The sequence below is a fragment of the Cyanistes caeruleus genome, chromosome 9, assembly GCF_971803275.1.
Source record: "Cyanistes caeruleus chromosome 9, bCyaCae1.hap1.1, whole genome shotgun sequence".
NCBI classification, from domain to species: domain Eukaryota; kingdom Metazoa; phylum Chordata; class Aves; order Passeriformes; family Paridae; genus Cyanistes; species Cyanistes caeruleus.
The window spans coordinates 2,111,572-2,124,654 of record NC_141709.1 but is presented as its reverse complement, the minus strand read 5'-3'; the positions used below and the strand labels follow the sequence as shown (position 1 = coordinate 2,124,654).

The 13,083-nt window shown below is 42.8% G+C and overlaps 1 protein-coding gene across 4 annotated transcripts in view; it reads right to left on the bottom strand.

Annotated features, from left to right (window-relative positions):
• KIFAP3 (kinesin associated protein 3) overlaps positions 1-13,083 on the bottom strand; it is a 67,287-nt gene that overhangs the window by 3,766 nt on the left and 50,438 nt on the right. Inside the window, exons 20-21 of one of the 4 annotated variants that reach the window (XM_086842426.1) lie at positions 8,914-8,987; positions 6,361-6,542 (exon numbers count right to left, since the gene is read on the bottom strand). The exons of 2 other annotated variants lie outside the window; for them this stretch is intronic. In XM_086842426.1, the coding sequence (XP_086698552.1) occupies positions 8,945-8,987 (43 nt within the window). In that variant the 3' untranslated portion in view covers positions 6,361-6,542; positions 8,914-8,944. Of the gene's footprint in view, positions 1-6,360; positions 6,543-6,874; positions 7,222-8,913; positions 8,988-13,083 lie in introns of those variants that run through there. One more of the 4 variants, XM_086842427.1, reaches the window with a different exon arrangement.

The window sequence follows — 13,083 nt, the reverse complement described above, 5'->3', positions numbered from 1 at the left end:
TAATGTCAGTGCCATGAGCTGACAATGTACTAAAGGGAGGCATAGTGGGAATTGGAAGTGCAGGGTCTGGTTCTGTTGTTCTACAAATTCCCAGTGACACCAGACATGTTACACTGGAGACAAGCAGGACCCTTTAAGGCTACCTTTAAACTCAGGAATTTCATTGCTTTCCTCCAAAGATCCTTAAAACATTTACAGTTGATTTATAATGAAGAGATATTTTAACAGAAAACGCTTTTCTGGGTTTATCTTTCCATGATGTTTTCTGTGACTATAACAATGCTAGTTGTGGAGAAGTTGTTTTTATTACAAGTGTGGTAGAATAGGGGCTTTTTGCATTCCTGCAAACCACTGCAAACCTCATTCTGGAATGATTTTCAGGTGAGTGAGGAGGCTGTGGATGCCCAGGGCTGATGACTGCAAGTCAAGCTCACAGCAACCATGCCCAGGCTCACAGCAGTGCCATCCTCAGGTTTCCTGCGGCAAAGAGGGACACAACAAAAGCAGGAGCCTGAAACCTGTCCTGAACTCCTTTATACACCCCAAAATAAACCACCACGGGCTTTTGGGGTGAGGTGTAATAACGCCCTGAGCCACGCGGTGGCAATGGGCCTCTATCCCTGCAGGCTGAGCTCTTCCAGCCACTTCCAACTCAGTAATATTTATTCAAAGAACTTCTAAATGTATTTAAATTGATAACAAGAGCAGGGAAAATATGGTTTCAATCTTATTCTGTACAAATCAGTTTTTTAATATTTTTTTTTTTTATAAATGTGTAAGTAATTAGGTGAAGATCCCTAGAGTTTAAACTTTGAGGAGTATCAGTTATTTCCAAATGGTTCAGACATATGTTAGTGTCCTGAAGAAAACTGGAAGAGATGGATCAGCTGATAACTGCTTTGGACAGTCATAAAAAAAAGAAAAACCCAACCAGAAAATCACATTAAAACACCTTGATCAAATCACTACTCTCTCCTATCTAAATATTTCCCTGAAGTAAATGAAGTCTTGACCATGCTTGAAAAAAACTGGCTTCATTTCTCCATGTTAGTGCTCTTGAAGCATACCAGCTTTGCCTGTTGGATTGTTTGCACTGGCAGCCTGCAGCACGGAGCTGAAGGGAAGGGTCCCGAGCCCAGGAGGTGACAGAGGGGTAGGACAACCACAGAGCCAACACGCGCCTGGAGACCCGAGCCTGGCTCGCTCCCCAGGCTGCCAGGCCAAGGGCACAACCCACCGAGGTGAAGATGGATTTCCAAACAAGTCCTGATGAATCCAAGAACAGCAGAAGGGGAGAGCCAGCAGAGATGGCAGTTCTGCAGCTCTAAACACTTGTTGGGTAATGACTGGCCCGAGATCACGATCTGTGCCACTTGGGCTCAGATTTGTACCAGCAATCACTCTCAAGACTTGCTCCTACAAAAAACACGTTGGCTTTATGTTTCAGCATCTACCAGGAAACTCAGTGCTCAGCAGAGCGAGCACCAAGCCTGTCTTCCCATAAATTAGGGACACACAATACAATTATCCACTGGGACAACAATACTCATGCCTCAGTTAGTATTTTTCCCTCCCAGTGCTCACTGCTATGTAACTGGGTACCCAGAAGTGCAGCTGTAGGGTGGGTATGCATCACAGACACCACAACAGCCTCAGATTCGTGGCTCAGGCTGCTGCCCCAGTCTGCAAGTCACTGCAGAGTTGCAGAGTTGTGTCTCACAAAGCAGGAGTGCACACAGAGAGTGGAGCTTGCTGCCTGGCACAGCACAACTGCGCTCTTGTGCAAAGCTCAGCCCCACGCCTGGGGCTGATGGAGTTAAACAGTGAACAGCCCAGCTAATTACTATGTACTGCTAACCTCAGTTGCTGGTTCATTTTGAGACCCTTTAAAATATGAACTGTGTATTTTACCCCTATGCACTCTCTTAATGATTTGTTTTTTTTAGACTGAAATCACTTCCAGCCATCAGTTATACTCGAGGTCTCTACACATGCACTTCTCCAAGCACAAATATTTCTTTTTCCTATTGGTCTGCCAGCCCCTGTCAGAGCAAATTTCACTTTAAACTAAATGCTGTGATACTTAAAACCTCTTGGATTACTCAGGCTGCTAGTGTGATCTATGACCTTCCCCAAATGACAGCTGAACTTTCCAATTTGCTTGTACTGCTAGGGAACTGAGGAACACATGCTGAAGAGGAAAATGTTCCTGATGTGCATGAGTGAGGAGAGATTTCTTAACAGCCCTGCTTATTGATGCTTGCTCTGATTCAGAACATCCAAATTCACATGCCCATGTAGGATCTTAGGTGCCCTGACAAAATTCAAGATGTAAAGAGCAGTTGTGTCCTCTCTCCCAACAGGAAATGGCAGCCAGCATCCTGCTGCATCCACAAATCCTTCTGAAGCAGACAGGCTTTGTGGAAGGCTCAACAGGCTCCAACATGGGGAATCCTCTGCTGGGGTTCCCCTCCAAGCATCCATGCTGCTCCCCAGGGCAGGGTATCAGGAGAGGTTGGTGAGCCTGGGTTGGATACTTAACACAAGGGTAATTAACACTTGGGTGCAGAGCTCCCCTGACACTGCACACGCCTACCCTGTCCACACCAGTGCTCACAATGGGACCAGTGCTGCTGCTGACAGGGGCACTCAAACCACACCCAGGTATAAGCAGGACCTCAGAAAGGCAAGTCCAGCATCACTGGGCATATTTTTGGTCAAAAGGAAATTCTTGAAATCCAACTGAAAGCCCCCCAGTAGGATCCGTGGATCTTGGAGTGATGCAGCATGAATGGAGGATGCCTGGGAAACAGGTCTGAAGCAGTTTGGCACACACTGTACCAGAGTGTGCTCTAAGAGACTGTCACTGCCTGGGGAGGTGACAGTGGCCCCAGGAAGGCCTTTGAGGATGAAATACCAGTTTAGGAGCTCACATTTTAGGGCCAAAGTTTCATTTGTTTCTGCCCAAAATTAAAGCACCGTGGAATCACTGCCTGAAAATGAACTGCAAGCTAAACACACAGAGTGCTTCCACCACAGCCAAGATTTCATATCTAATTCTTTTCATTCTAAACTTTTTCTAAAACCCTGTCAATCCTCCCTCCTTACCCTGCATCAACAAGCCCTCATGTCTCAGAGGCTCTCAGCTACTCAGTGGGGATACAAGATTTACAAGCTTATTAAAAATAATATCTATTTTATTTTTAAAAATGTATAGGTTTTTAATTATGTAGATCCTCTGACCTTGCTAAGACCAACCAAACACTACTTGCAACTCTCAACTCATCAGCAGCCCTACCAAGTCCTAATGAAGGACTCAGAGCCAAACACATGCTCCCATGAGTTTCTAGGAGGGTTTACATGCAGGTGTGTCTGGTGACACACGTGGCACCTCTGATCACACCTGCAGCTTTTCAGAACTACTCCTGAGGATCAGAGAAATGGGTTAGAACCTGAGGGGTTCTGAGCATCTTTCAGAAGCCTGACATCAGTACAGTTCATAGCAGTCCTGCTGTTTCCTCTGTACCTTCTCCCTATATATACACTGGCTATTTTTATTTCTAAGAATCACTCTTCACTCCCAAGCCATGCCCACCTCAGCCCAGGCAGGTGTGCAGAAGTTCAGCTGCACATCACTGAAGTCCTAAATTTTCTCTTCCATGAATCTACTCATGTGTGACTGTACAGTTCCCATCCTGTATTCCCTTGTAAACTCTCATGCCATGAAGCCCCGTATTCCAGAATGCTGGATCAAGTTCCTGTGTATAAGAGACAAAATAAATCACGTTCAGATGAATCCTGAAGGCTGTACTTTCCCCTCAGGAGGAGCCAGAGCCACAGGAGTGGCACACCAGTCTCTAATCTCCAGACAAGCACAGCATTATAACCTGTACAAATGAGATGCAGTTCACTGATTACAACACTTGCCAACAAAACACACACACAAATTTGCCAGCAGCAAAGGCTGTATTTTTTCTCTCATCTCAGTGGGTGTTTTTGTTTGTCCCTGAAGTGTTGATGAGTGCTGGTTTGAGACAAGGACTGCAGTGCAGGGCAGTATAACCACACAGGGGATGCTAAGCCCTGCCAGCCCAATTAGCAAACTGCTTGGTGAATGCTGCAGCTCCCTCCCTTCCTCCCTGCCCAGGTTTCCTCTGCAGAGAGACCGGGCACGGAAAGGCAGGGGGAGCTGGGGGCACCCAGGCCTGACCCTCTGCACAAGCAGGGATTAAGGCATGTGTGCATCCATGCACAGCAAGTGGGAAAAGGTTTTGAATTCTACAGAACACACACAGACCTCCAGCTTCTAAAGTTGTCTGCAGGTATGACACCTTTAGCTAATCCTTTGCAGGTACCAAGGAACCGTCACACTTGGTGATGTACAGAAGGAACATCACACACAGACTCTGTGGCCTTTCTGCTGATATTCCCTGAGTACTGGATGGGACACCAACACCGGCCAGGGCAGGGTAAAGAGCATCAGAAAGGGGCACAGGCCTGTTGCTTTTGCCCTTGCTTTAAGTCCAGGGATTTAGATGATGATTTTGTCCTACAAGCCAGTTACCTCTGGTTTGCCTTCGCTGACCATAAATTCTCTGTCCTTCAGAGCAAGAGCACAAACCATGTGTTATGGAGAAACACCAAACAACTGAGAAGCCTTAGGAAAAACAATGTTTCTTTATATAATGTCTTGTAACTGTAGATTCTCCCACTACTGGTAATGACGTTAAACTATAAACCACAAGTCTCCTAAATTCTGCCTCTCATGACCCCAAGTTTTTCTCCCCTATCTGTGAAACTCTTTTTTGTTCCACGCTTTCTATTCCTCAAGCTCAAGTGGGAGGGGAGTTTTGTGGCAGTGTCTGTGGCTGTGCCCACTGCATCAATCACCCAAGTCCATCTCTACATTAGCATTAAACATTAATGGCCCTTAAATAGTAATATTGTATCTTCTCACAAGACAGAAAATATCCAAATGAACCTGTGCAATAATACTTTAGCTCCCTCATGCATCATAATCCAGCTTTTATGGATATGATCATGTCTCTCCTGCCATGTGATCCAGCTTTCTTCAGTGTACTTAATGACTTAAAGTTTCCAATTGCTTCTGGACTTGTTGCCCAGTTGTATCTCAGCACAATACTGCTGTTTCTCCCATTTAATTACAAACAAATGGAAAGCTGACAATGGTGGAGAAATGAGCACTGTGTCTTCTGTGTCAGGCTCCAGCTATGCACCAAGCAATAACCACGCCAAAATTCACTGGGGGAAGGCAGCATTAAAAAAAAAAAAAAATCCCAACTGAATAGTAAGAAAGCATTGAACCAAAAACAAATGACCTTGCTTAGCCAAATTCAGTGTGAGTCTTGCTTGAAAGCTGTAGCTCCTGCCATCCCTGCTCTGCAAACACAGCCTGGGACTTGGCCTCAGTTTCTTGCTCTGTCAGTTACCTGCTGTGTGATCCTGGACAAGTTGCTCCTTTTCTCCATGACCTCAGTTTCCCATTGGAGTATTGGATGAGAAAACACCCAAGATATTAAAGACAGCCAAATGACAAACTACAGTAATGAGAAGACTCAAATTAGACTGACATAGACAGAAAAGACTTTTGCTTATTCTGTAAAACCCTGTAGGAAAAAAAAAAATACTATTTCTGCTTTGCTAGAAAAGCAACCAATCCCCAACAGAGCCAGGGGGCAAAACAGCAGCTCAAAGGCTGCTCTCAAAGGGCATCAGGAGAGCTCCTGCAGCATTCCTGCAGTCAGGCTCACAGCTCTGCCACACGGACAGGGAGTTCCTCAGCCATTCTCTACAGGATTTCTTAAAAGGTCAAATGCACAGACAGAGCTGGAACGGAAATCAAGAGTCCTGGCTTTCCATTATAACCTCTCCTCTGTTTTTGGCTCAACAACTGTCCAGACCCACTGATTAGATACATCCATTTCTTAAGAATTAATTAAGAACTAAAACAAATAAAAAAAGCCCAGAGGAACAGGAAATAAACTTTCAGCCCCCTCTCTCTTTGCACAGTCCAAAGTGTATGTGTCAACTCCATAAACTGAAGAGCACATTGCCTTAATCTGAACTAGCGATAGATAGGCCTGGCTTGGGAAGCTTTCACGCCTCTCTTTTAATTGTCCCCAGCAAGCTCAGTGTTAAGCTGGGTACAGAAAGCTTCAGGCAATTGCCTGAGCAAAATAAGATGTTGAAATTTCATAGAGATGACTGGTGTCACTGACCAGATCAGGATCTGCTTCAACTTCCACCAGCCTTCCCATTTCCACACAGGAAGTGTTCCTTGCTTCCTGTGCTAGAGCAGGTCACTGAAAATGTACTCAGAGATAAGCAGCAAAAATCCAGTTTTTTGGTGGAGAATTTTCCCTTTAATTGTTTATACAAGCTCCTCAAGCCCAAGTACAGCCACTCAAGTTCTGTCCTTCAACATGAACAGGGACAAAACTCCCTGGAGAAGCCAAGGCCGCAGGGCACTGGTGACATCGTGCTGTCTGCAGGGCAGCCTGGTGTGGATGAGAATCCAGATGCTGGAGGGAAGGAGAATCAAGAAATCTGTTCTGCTCTGACTTCCAGCTGCAGCCAATAAAAGCTTTCAAAGCCTTTTCTGAAAGTTAACATTGCTGGGGGATTTGCAGCGCTTGCTCGAGCACACCCAGCAAATGCAGTTGCTGTTTTATATCAGTTTATACTCTTCTATCAGTTTTATACTGATGAAGAAACTTTAAATATTTTTTACCATCACAGATGATTGTGCTGATTTCAAACACGTTTATATATTAGCAAAGGGCCCTAGTGAAATCTTGTTAAGGTCTATCCCCAAATCAGCAATGATTTTAGTGAAAATCAAGAAGAAAGTAAATTTCAATGTCTCCTATTTTTTTATTTTTCTTAGGAATAACACTGGGTATTTCAGGAAACAAGGCAGATACAAATACAGACAAGAAATGTGATCTTGGAGATCAGTATCTTGGAGTAGCATTATATGAAAAACTCAGCTTAAACAAATGAAAAATCAAATGCTTCCAGACCAAAAAGGTTGATCAGGGAGTACTGGAGAAAATAAAATTAAAAAAAGCTCAAAACCCTGAAGGCAAATAAACTCTGTAAGCCGATTTATTGTTTTTTAAATCTCAAAGTTAAAAAACCATCATCTTAGTTTTCCAGAGGGAAAAGGGTGGGTCAGTCTTTGGAGTTGGACGGCTGAGGCTGATAAACATAGAATCAGAATAAAATTTCAGAATCAAAGCAATTTTAAGTATTTGGCAAAGAAATTAATTTGATATATTAATTTTTATGCTAGAGACTAGTTCAGAGCACATGTTCAGTTCAGATAATAACCACAAGAAATATCCCACTGATATATGGGCCTTTTTAAAACTCCTCATTTTAAGTTTAATTTTGAATCCTGTGAGCATGCTTAAACCCAGCACACAGAACACCCCTCACTTTATTACAGTTTTAAATCTTTCTTCCAGATCTGGCCTTGCAACCACTTGTCTTGATAAAATAGGTCACGTGAAAAAGGAAGGCTCAATAAAATGAATTACAAAACCAACAAGATTAAACTGATTGTGCTGTTTTTGTACAGTGCAGCCGAATTCTGCAAATATGCTGCTGGCTGTGGTTTGGCATTTAACAGCATGTGATCAGTGAGAAGGAGGAAATTTTATTCTCATTAACTGTTGCAGATTTACTGCAGTGAAAAAGGGCTATGTAACCTGAGAAGTGACAGAATGGAAAGATCAAAGCAGCAGTCTGGAAACTAAATAAACCTTCTGGCTACTTCCTGCAAGGAAAATTCACTCTGGCAATGTAAAACAGAGTCCAGTTAAAAACTACTCTCAGTTTTATGAGCTGTCACAGCAGCTTGAGTGGTTTGGACCAGTCAAGTTTAGAACATTATATTTCCTTGTTTTTGTCTCAGATACTTCTGTAAGCAGTTTTATAGTTACTTTTTTTTTTTTTTATTTTTTTTTTTATTTTTAAAGAGAAAAATAAAATTCTTTTCTTTTGCTTGAAATCGAGAAGGTCACAGCTAAACTCATTAAAAACAAGCAGGTCTTCATTTGCACATTCCATTCCTCTTTACTACATTTTAATATTTTACTTTGAGATTTATAAGCAATGTACATTTGCTTTAATAACTCTTCCGCATTCTGTTCACTTATTGTTTAATATAAGTGCAAATCAGTTTACAGAGCCCAGATGGCTTGTAACCAGGGAGCCAGTCTATTCTAGTAGCACATCTGGAGGGACTGAGCAGCAGACAGAACGTGGGAATTAATTAATGTTACATTTCAGAAGAGACAGACCCAGGTTTGGGGGATTTTTGGGTAAGACATTCCAAAGGACTTGAGCTCACTGCTCCAGCATTTGGGTATTCTTTTAAAATTCTTAATAACCACCTAAACCATGATGGTTAAATGAGGCCAACTGCAGGTGGAATATAATAAAATAAAAAGCAACTAAAAAAAATGTAAAAGTGACTGCAAGTGAAAGGGGCCCAAGTATTCTGTATTCCAAAAGAGCTGAAGTGCATTAAAACCTCAATACTTATTCTCTTCCCAAATGGCATCTGCAACTTGCTGAAAAAAGTGTGCTATTTTAACTGTGTTAAAATATTCCCCAGCAAGCTATTTCATCTCTCCCATACTGCTGCAATTGTTGGCAGCAATTAAACCTCTCTTACAGTAAATGAAACAAGGGCAACCTGATCCTTCCCAGCTCCAGACCACACACCTTGGCCAAGTGGTGTGGTCTGGTCAGTGTGGGAGCAACCAGGAGAGCTCTAGCACCTGATTCTGGAGGAGTAACTTCCCTTCTGCTGCTCCAGCTCTGGCACCTGGCTTTGGAGGAGTAACTTCCCTTCTCCTCCCTCACCTGTGTTTCCCTGCTCACCTTGGCTGTCAGCTCTCAAGGACTGTGGGCATCAGGGAGATACATGGAGAGCTGCTTGGGAGCTTCTCCTGATCCTAAGAACACAGTGACAATAAATAAACACACAAGCACATACAGAAGTTGTTGCATATCAAATACTGGATATGAGTGATATTATCCTTTTATGGATATTCCTCAATTACAGCCCTAATCCTTCAGTGGTGCAAAAGTTCTCCAAACTGTGGGAAAGTCTCACTGATGAATATGGACAAAATCTTCATCCTCAGGAATAATCAGACCCCTGTCTCCAAAAACGCTCCAGTAACTGTCCACAGCATAACAGCAGGATTTGGACAGACACTTTTAGTGACACCTAAGCTGGACTGTATGATCAGGTTGCAGGGTTTCTATAAAAAAGGCTTTGAGAAGACAGTATGAAAAAAATAATGAAGTGACAGCTAGCAGGAACATGACCACTGCTCAAAAAAACAGGAAAGAACAGAGAGAGCTCTAGTTTAATACTGCTGCAGAAACAAATTACTGTAAGACAAAAAGAAATTCAAGCTCACATTCAAAAGCTCTTAGCAACGAAGCCTTCCTGTTCTGGAAGCACTGCTGCCATATTTCAGTACTGAAGGAGAATAAATACAGTGAATTTTGGGTCATTTTAGGCCATGATTCAGGCAGGATCTGAAGCAGTCAAGTGAAGTCTTTCAATAAGCTTGTCCCAGACTGTCACCAAAACCCTCCGAAAGGCAGCACTTCCCACTTCCTTCTCACATTAAGATGCAAAATCTCAATTCCAGAGGTATGTAGCACCTGGATAGGCACTGAGGAACAAAACTTCTCTGCCAGTTCCCCAGGAATAGTCAGTGCCTTTAACTTCAACAAAACTCAACATGTAGGCACAGTTAGGACAACAAAATATGATAAAAAGGGTGACTCTGCTGCCACTAACAAGATTTTTGTGGGACTAAAAAAATAAAATACATAAACCAACCAAAATAAACTCCCTTATTTGTGTCCAGGAATTTCATTGGTTCTGGGCTTTTCTTTAAGGTCTTTTCAAATTCGTTTCAGTGGGATTTACAATTTGCTAATACTGATGTGTGATAAACTAATAAAACCTGCCTGCAAGGTTATAGGCCCAATTTACTAATAAAACCTAATTCAATTCTCCTGGGAAATGCAAATTAAATAGTGTCCAAATGGCAGAAGCTGAGTACAACTCTGCTGAACACATAGCAAATGCAACTAAGTTGGGTCTTGTTTTTAAAATAAGGTTTAATTATGGAAAAGAAGTAGTACTGCACAGAGCTGTAAGAAATAGCACTATGGTGAAATGGGTAAAAGTAGAATCATCTTGTAATAGTAATTTATACTCCTTTAGGTTTTCTTTCCATTAATTAAAAGATTTTATACTCACTGTATGTCCTCTTCTAAGACAGGGAAGTGTTACTGCCTCTGTTCAAATGAGGAGGAAAGAGATGTGGGTGCTCTCAGCACAGACCCCACATGAGAACATTTTTTGTCTAAAGGAGCATGAAACAGGTTGTTCTACCACTGCTCCCTGCTGCTGTCTGCTAACAGAGTGGTTTTTCACCCTCAGAGGCAGCCTGCAAGATGGTTCTTACCTCCTGAAAGGCTGGGAAGGGAATGTTCCAACTTCTAAATAAACTGTGCTGAACTTTACTGAAAATAGAAAATGGATGAGACACATTCCCTGGCAGGGTCACCAATTCCTTCAGTCCTTTCCTTTAGCAAATCTAATTGAAGATGAGGATCTAAATGGAATAGAGCTCTAAATGTCAAAGAAAGATGTAAGTTACAGGTACAACCATTTAAAAACATTTTGATAATCATTCACAAAGTGCACATTTGCCAGCACCTGCTGCAGTTCCTGTACCTGACCCAGATGGGAGACGTTCAGCTGGGACTTGTGACTGGGCAATCATTGGCAATGAAAGGTTACAGCTCTAGGTTGTTCCACCATGAAAACTCCCGACTGATTTTCATCCAAGTGGAAAAAGGCCACAGATATGAGCATTCTTGCCATTCAGTGTGGAATTTTAGCACACGCAGACACGACACGTGGTTAGCCCAGCTACAGACAAGCCAAGTCACACTGAGAGCATTGGAGCACCAGGACCTGTGGTCAAGTACTGTTTCCATCAAGCCCAGACACAGGAGCCCAGCTGTGCACCCAGGAATTTGCCAGCAGCAGCCACAGCTTCCCTGGGGCCAGCACAGAGCAGCCTGTGAGGGTCTGGCTCCAGACACTGAGCTCACAAAACATCCCAATGACCTGCCATGGCAAAAACAGGACACGCAGCTACAGCTTTAGGCTGTAAATCCAGGCAAGAGGAAAGATGTTCCACCAAGGACAGAGACATGCAGTCACCCCATAAAACTGGTTGTGCTTGACATGCCAAACCTCACTGCTTCCTGGGAAGAAGCCTCAGTCAGATGTCTGTTGGGAAGAGCTGGGAGTGCACACGCTGGGAACAGCACAAACAGAAAGGCCTTGTCTCAGAGAAAATAAGGATTGTGCAATGGCAGCTCTGCTGCATTTTATAACAAGGTTAAAGGATCCTGCACTGGAGAAAACTTCCTCAGGGTAAAAAAAAAAGTTCTGGCCAGCTCTAGCATTCCAAACTATTAATCTTTTCAAAGCTACAGACTGAGAAGATTTGAGAACTCTGTCGAAGATATTAACCAAAAATTGGCCTTTGCCCTCAGAGTTTGAACCATTACCAAGTTGTAGTTGGGAAAGGTTAAGAAGTGGCCTCTTCCCCAAAAGGCAAAAAAAAATTCCTGTGGCTATCTCTATTATAAGGTATTTAGCCATCACTATTATGTTTGTGTCTTAAGAAAGTAATTAGTCTCCAGAAAGTGATTAAAATTTGATAAATGACCATAGATTCTGGAAGATGTCTTTCAGCTGGTCTTTATCCTCTACAGCTCAGACACTAAGCTGTCATCACATCAGCCAAAGGTGAGGGATTTTTGTTTGCCACAATCATAAAACTTTCACTCAATATTAAGCCTTATCAGAACCAGAACCCTTGAATTCAGATTTTAGTAACAGATGAAAATTTCAAATCTATGCCTAATGCCCATCTGCTTCTGAAAGACAGTAAGATGATTCAAAGCTGATAATCTAATCACAAAAATCTTTTCCCAGCCAATGAAAAAAACCTGGATAGAAATGTCAAAACAACCTCCTTAAGCCATGTGTTTTCTGCTGAATGGAAAACATACCTTACAATCTGTCTGCATTCTGCTCCAAACCTTTGAGGAAAACAAAGAGATGCTCTTTGTGGACTTTATCACTGCTCCTGTGGATGTTACATTCTGAAATAATTCTATTTACAGGCTTTATAGGTAACAGTATAACTCCACTAAGAATATAGTTCAGGGCTAAGAGCTGTAAATGGAAGCTGCAAAACACACAAGTAAGATCCACAGAAACAAAGCATTTCTCAGGATGGCACTATCAGAAAAATGGCAGCTGCCCAGGTCTTCACTTTCATGCTGCTTCTGCTTCATGATGCCAAGTAAAGGAAATAATTATCAGGATGTGGACATGTCCAGAACAGCAAGCAAATCTACAAACTGAATTCAGGGCTAGATAATTCCCTTCAACATTGTTCTTTACTTCACAATGCACGAATTGATCATGTGAGGTGGCATTCTCAACTCCAGAGAGTAACACTACTCCTGGTCTCAAAGGAAAAGTCCAAGACATCCCATGAAGGGAAGGCAGTGTCTGATAAAAAGCCTTTGAGACACTCCACCCAGTCCCCCAGATCAACAGATGTTTTTACTGCCAATGCTGTCACTTCATGTTTTCCTCTTGACAATGACAGGGGAGAACAGCCCCGATGTGGTAACCCAGTGAGTGCAGATGCCTATCCATAATTCAAGTATTTTAAATTCCTGTTGTGCTTGACTTCAAAAAAGCACTTCCCTACCCTCCTAAGACTGTGCAGCAGCTCAGATGTGTAGGTCCAGTGTCTCGTGGGACAGGGGCTCCACAAGAGATGCTTGTGGTATCCCTGCTGGGTAACAGGGGAGTCAAGCACTTCAGCAATTGCACCTGCAGATACAGTTGCTGCTCCAATTGCCCTGAATTTTCCCAACTGAAACAATGTGGAATTTCAATGGCAGAGGGTTCCCTGGATCTCTGCT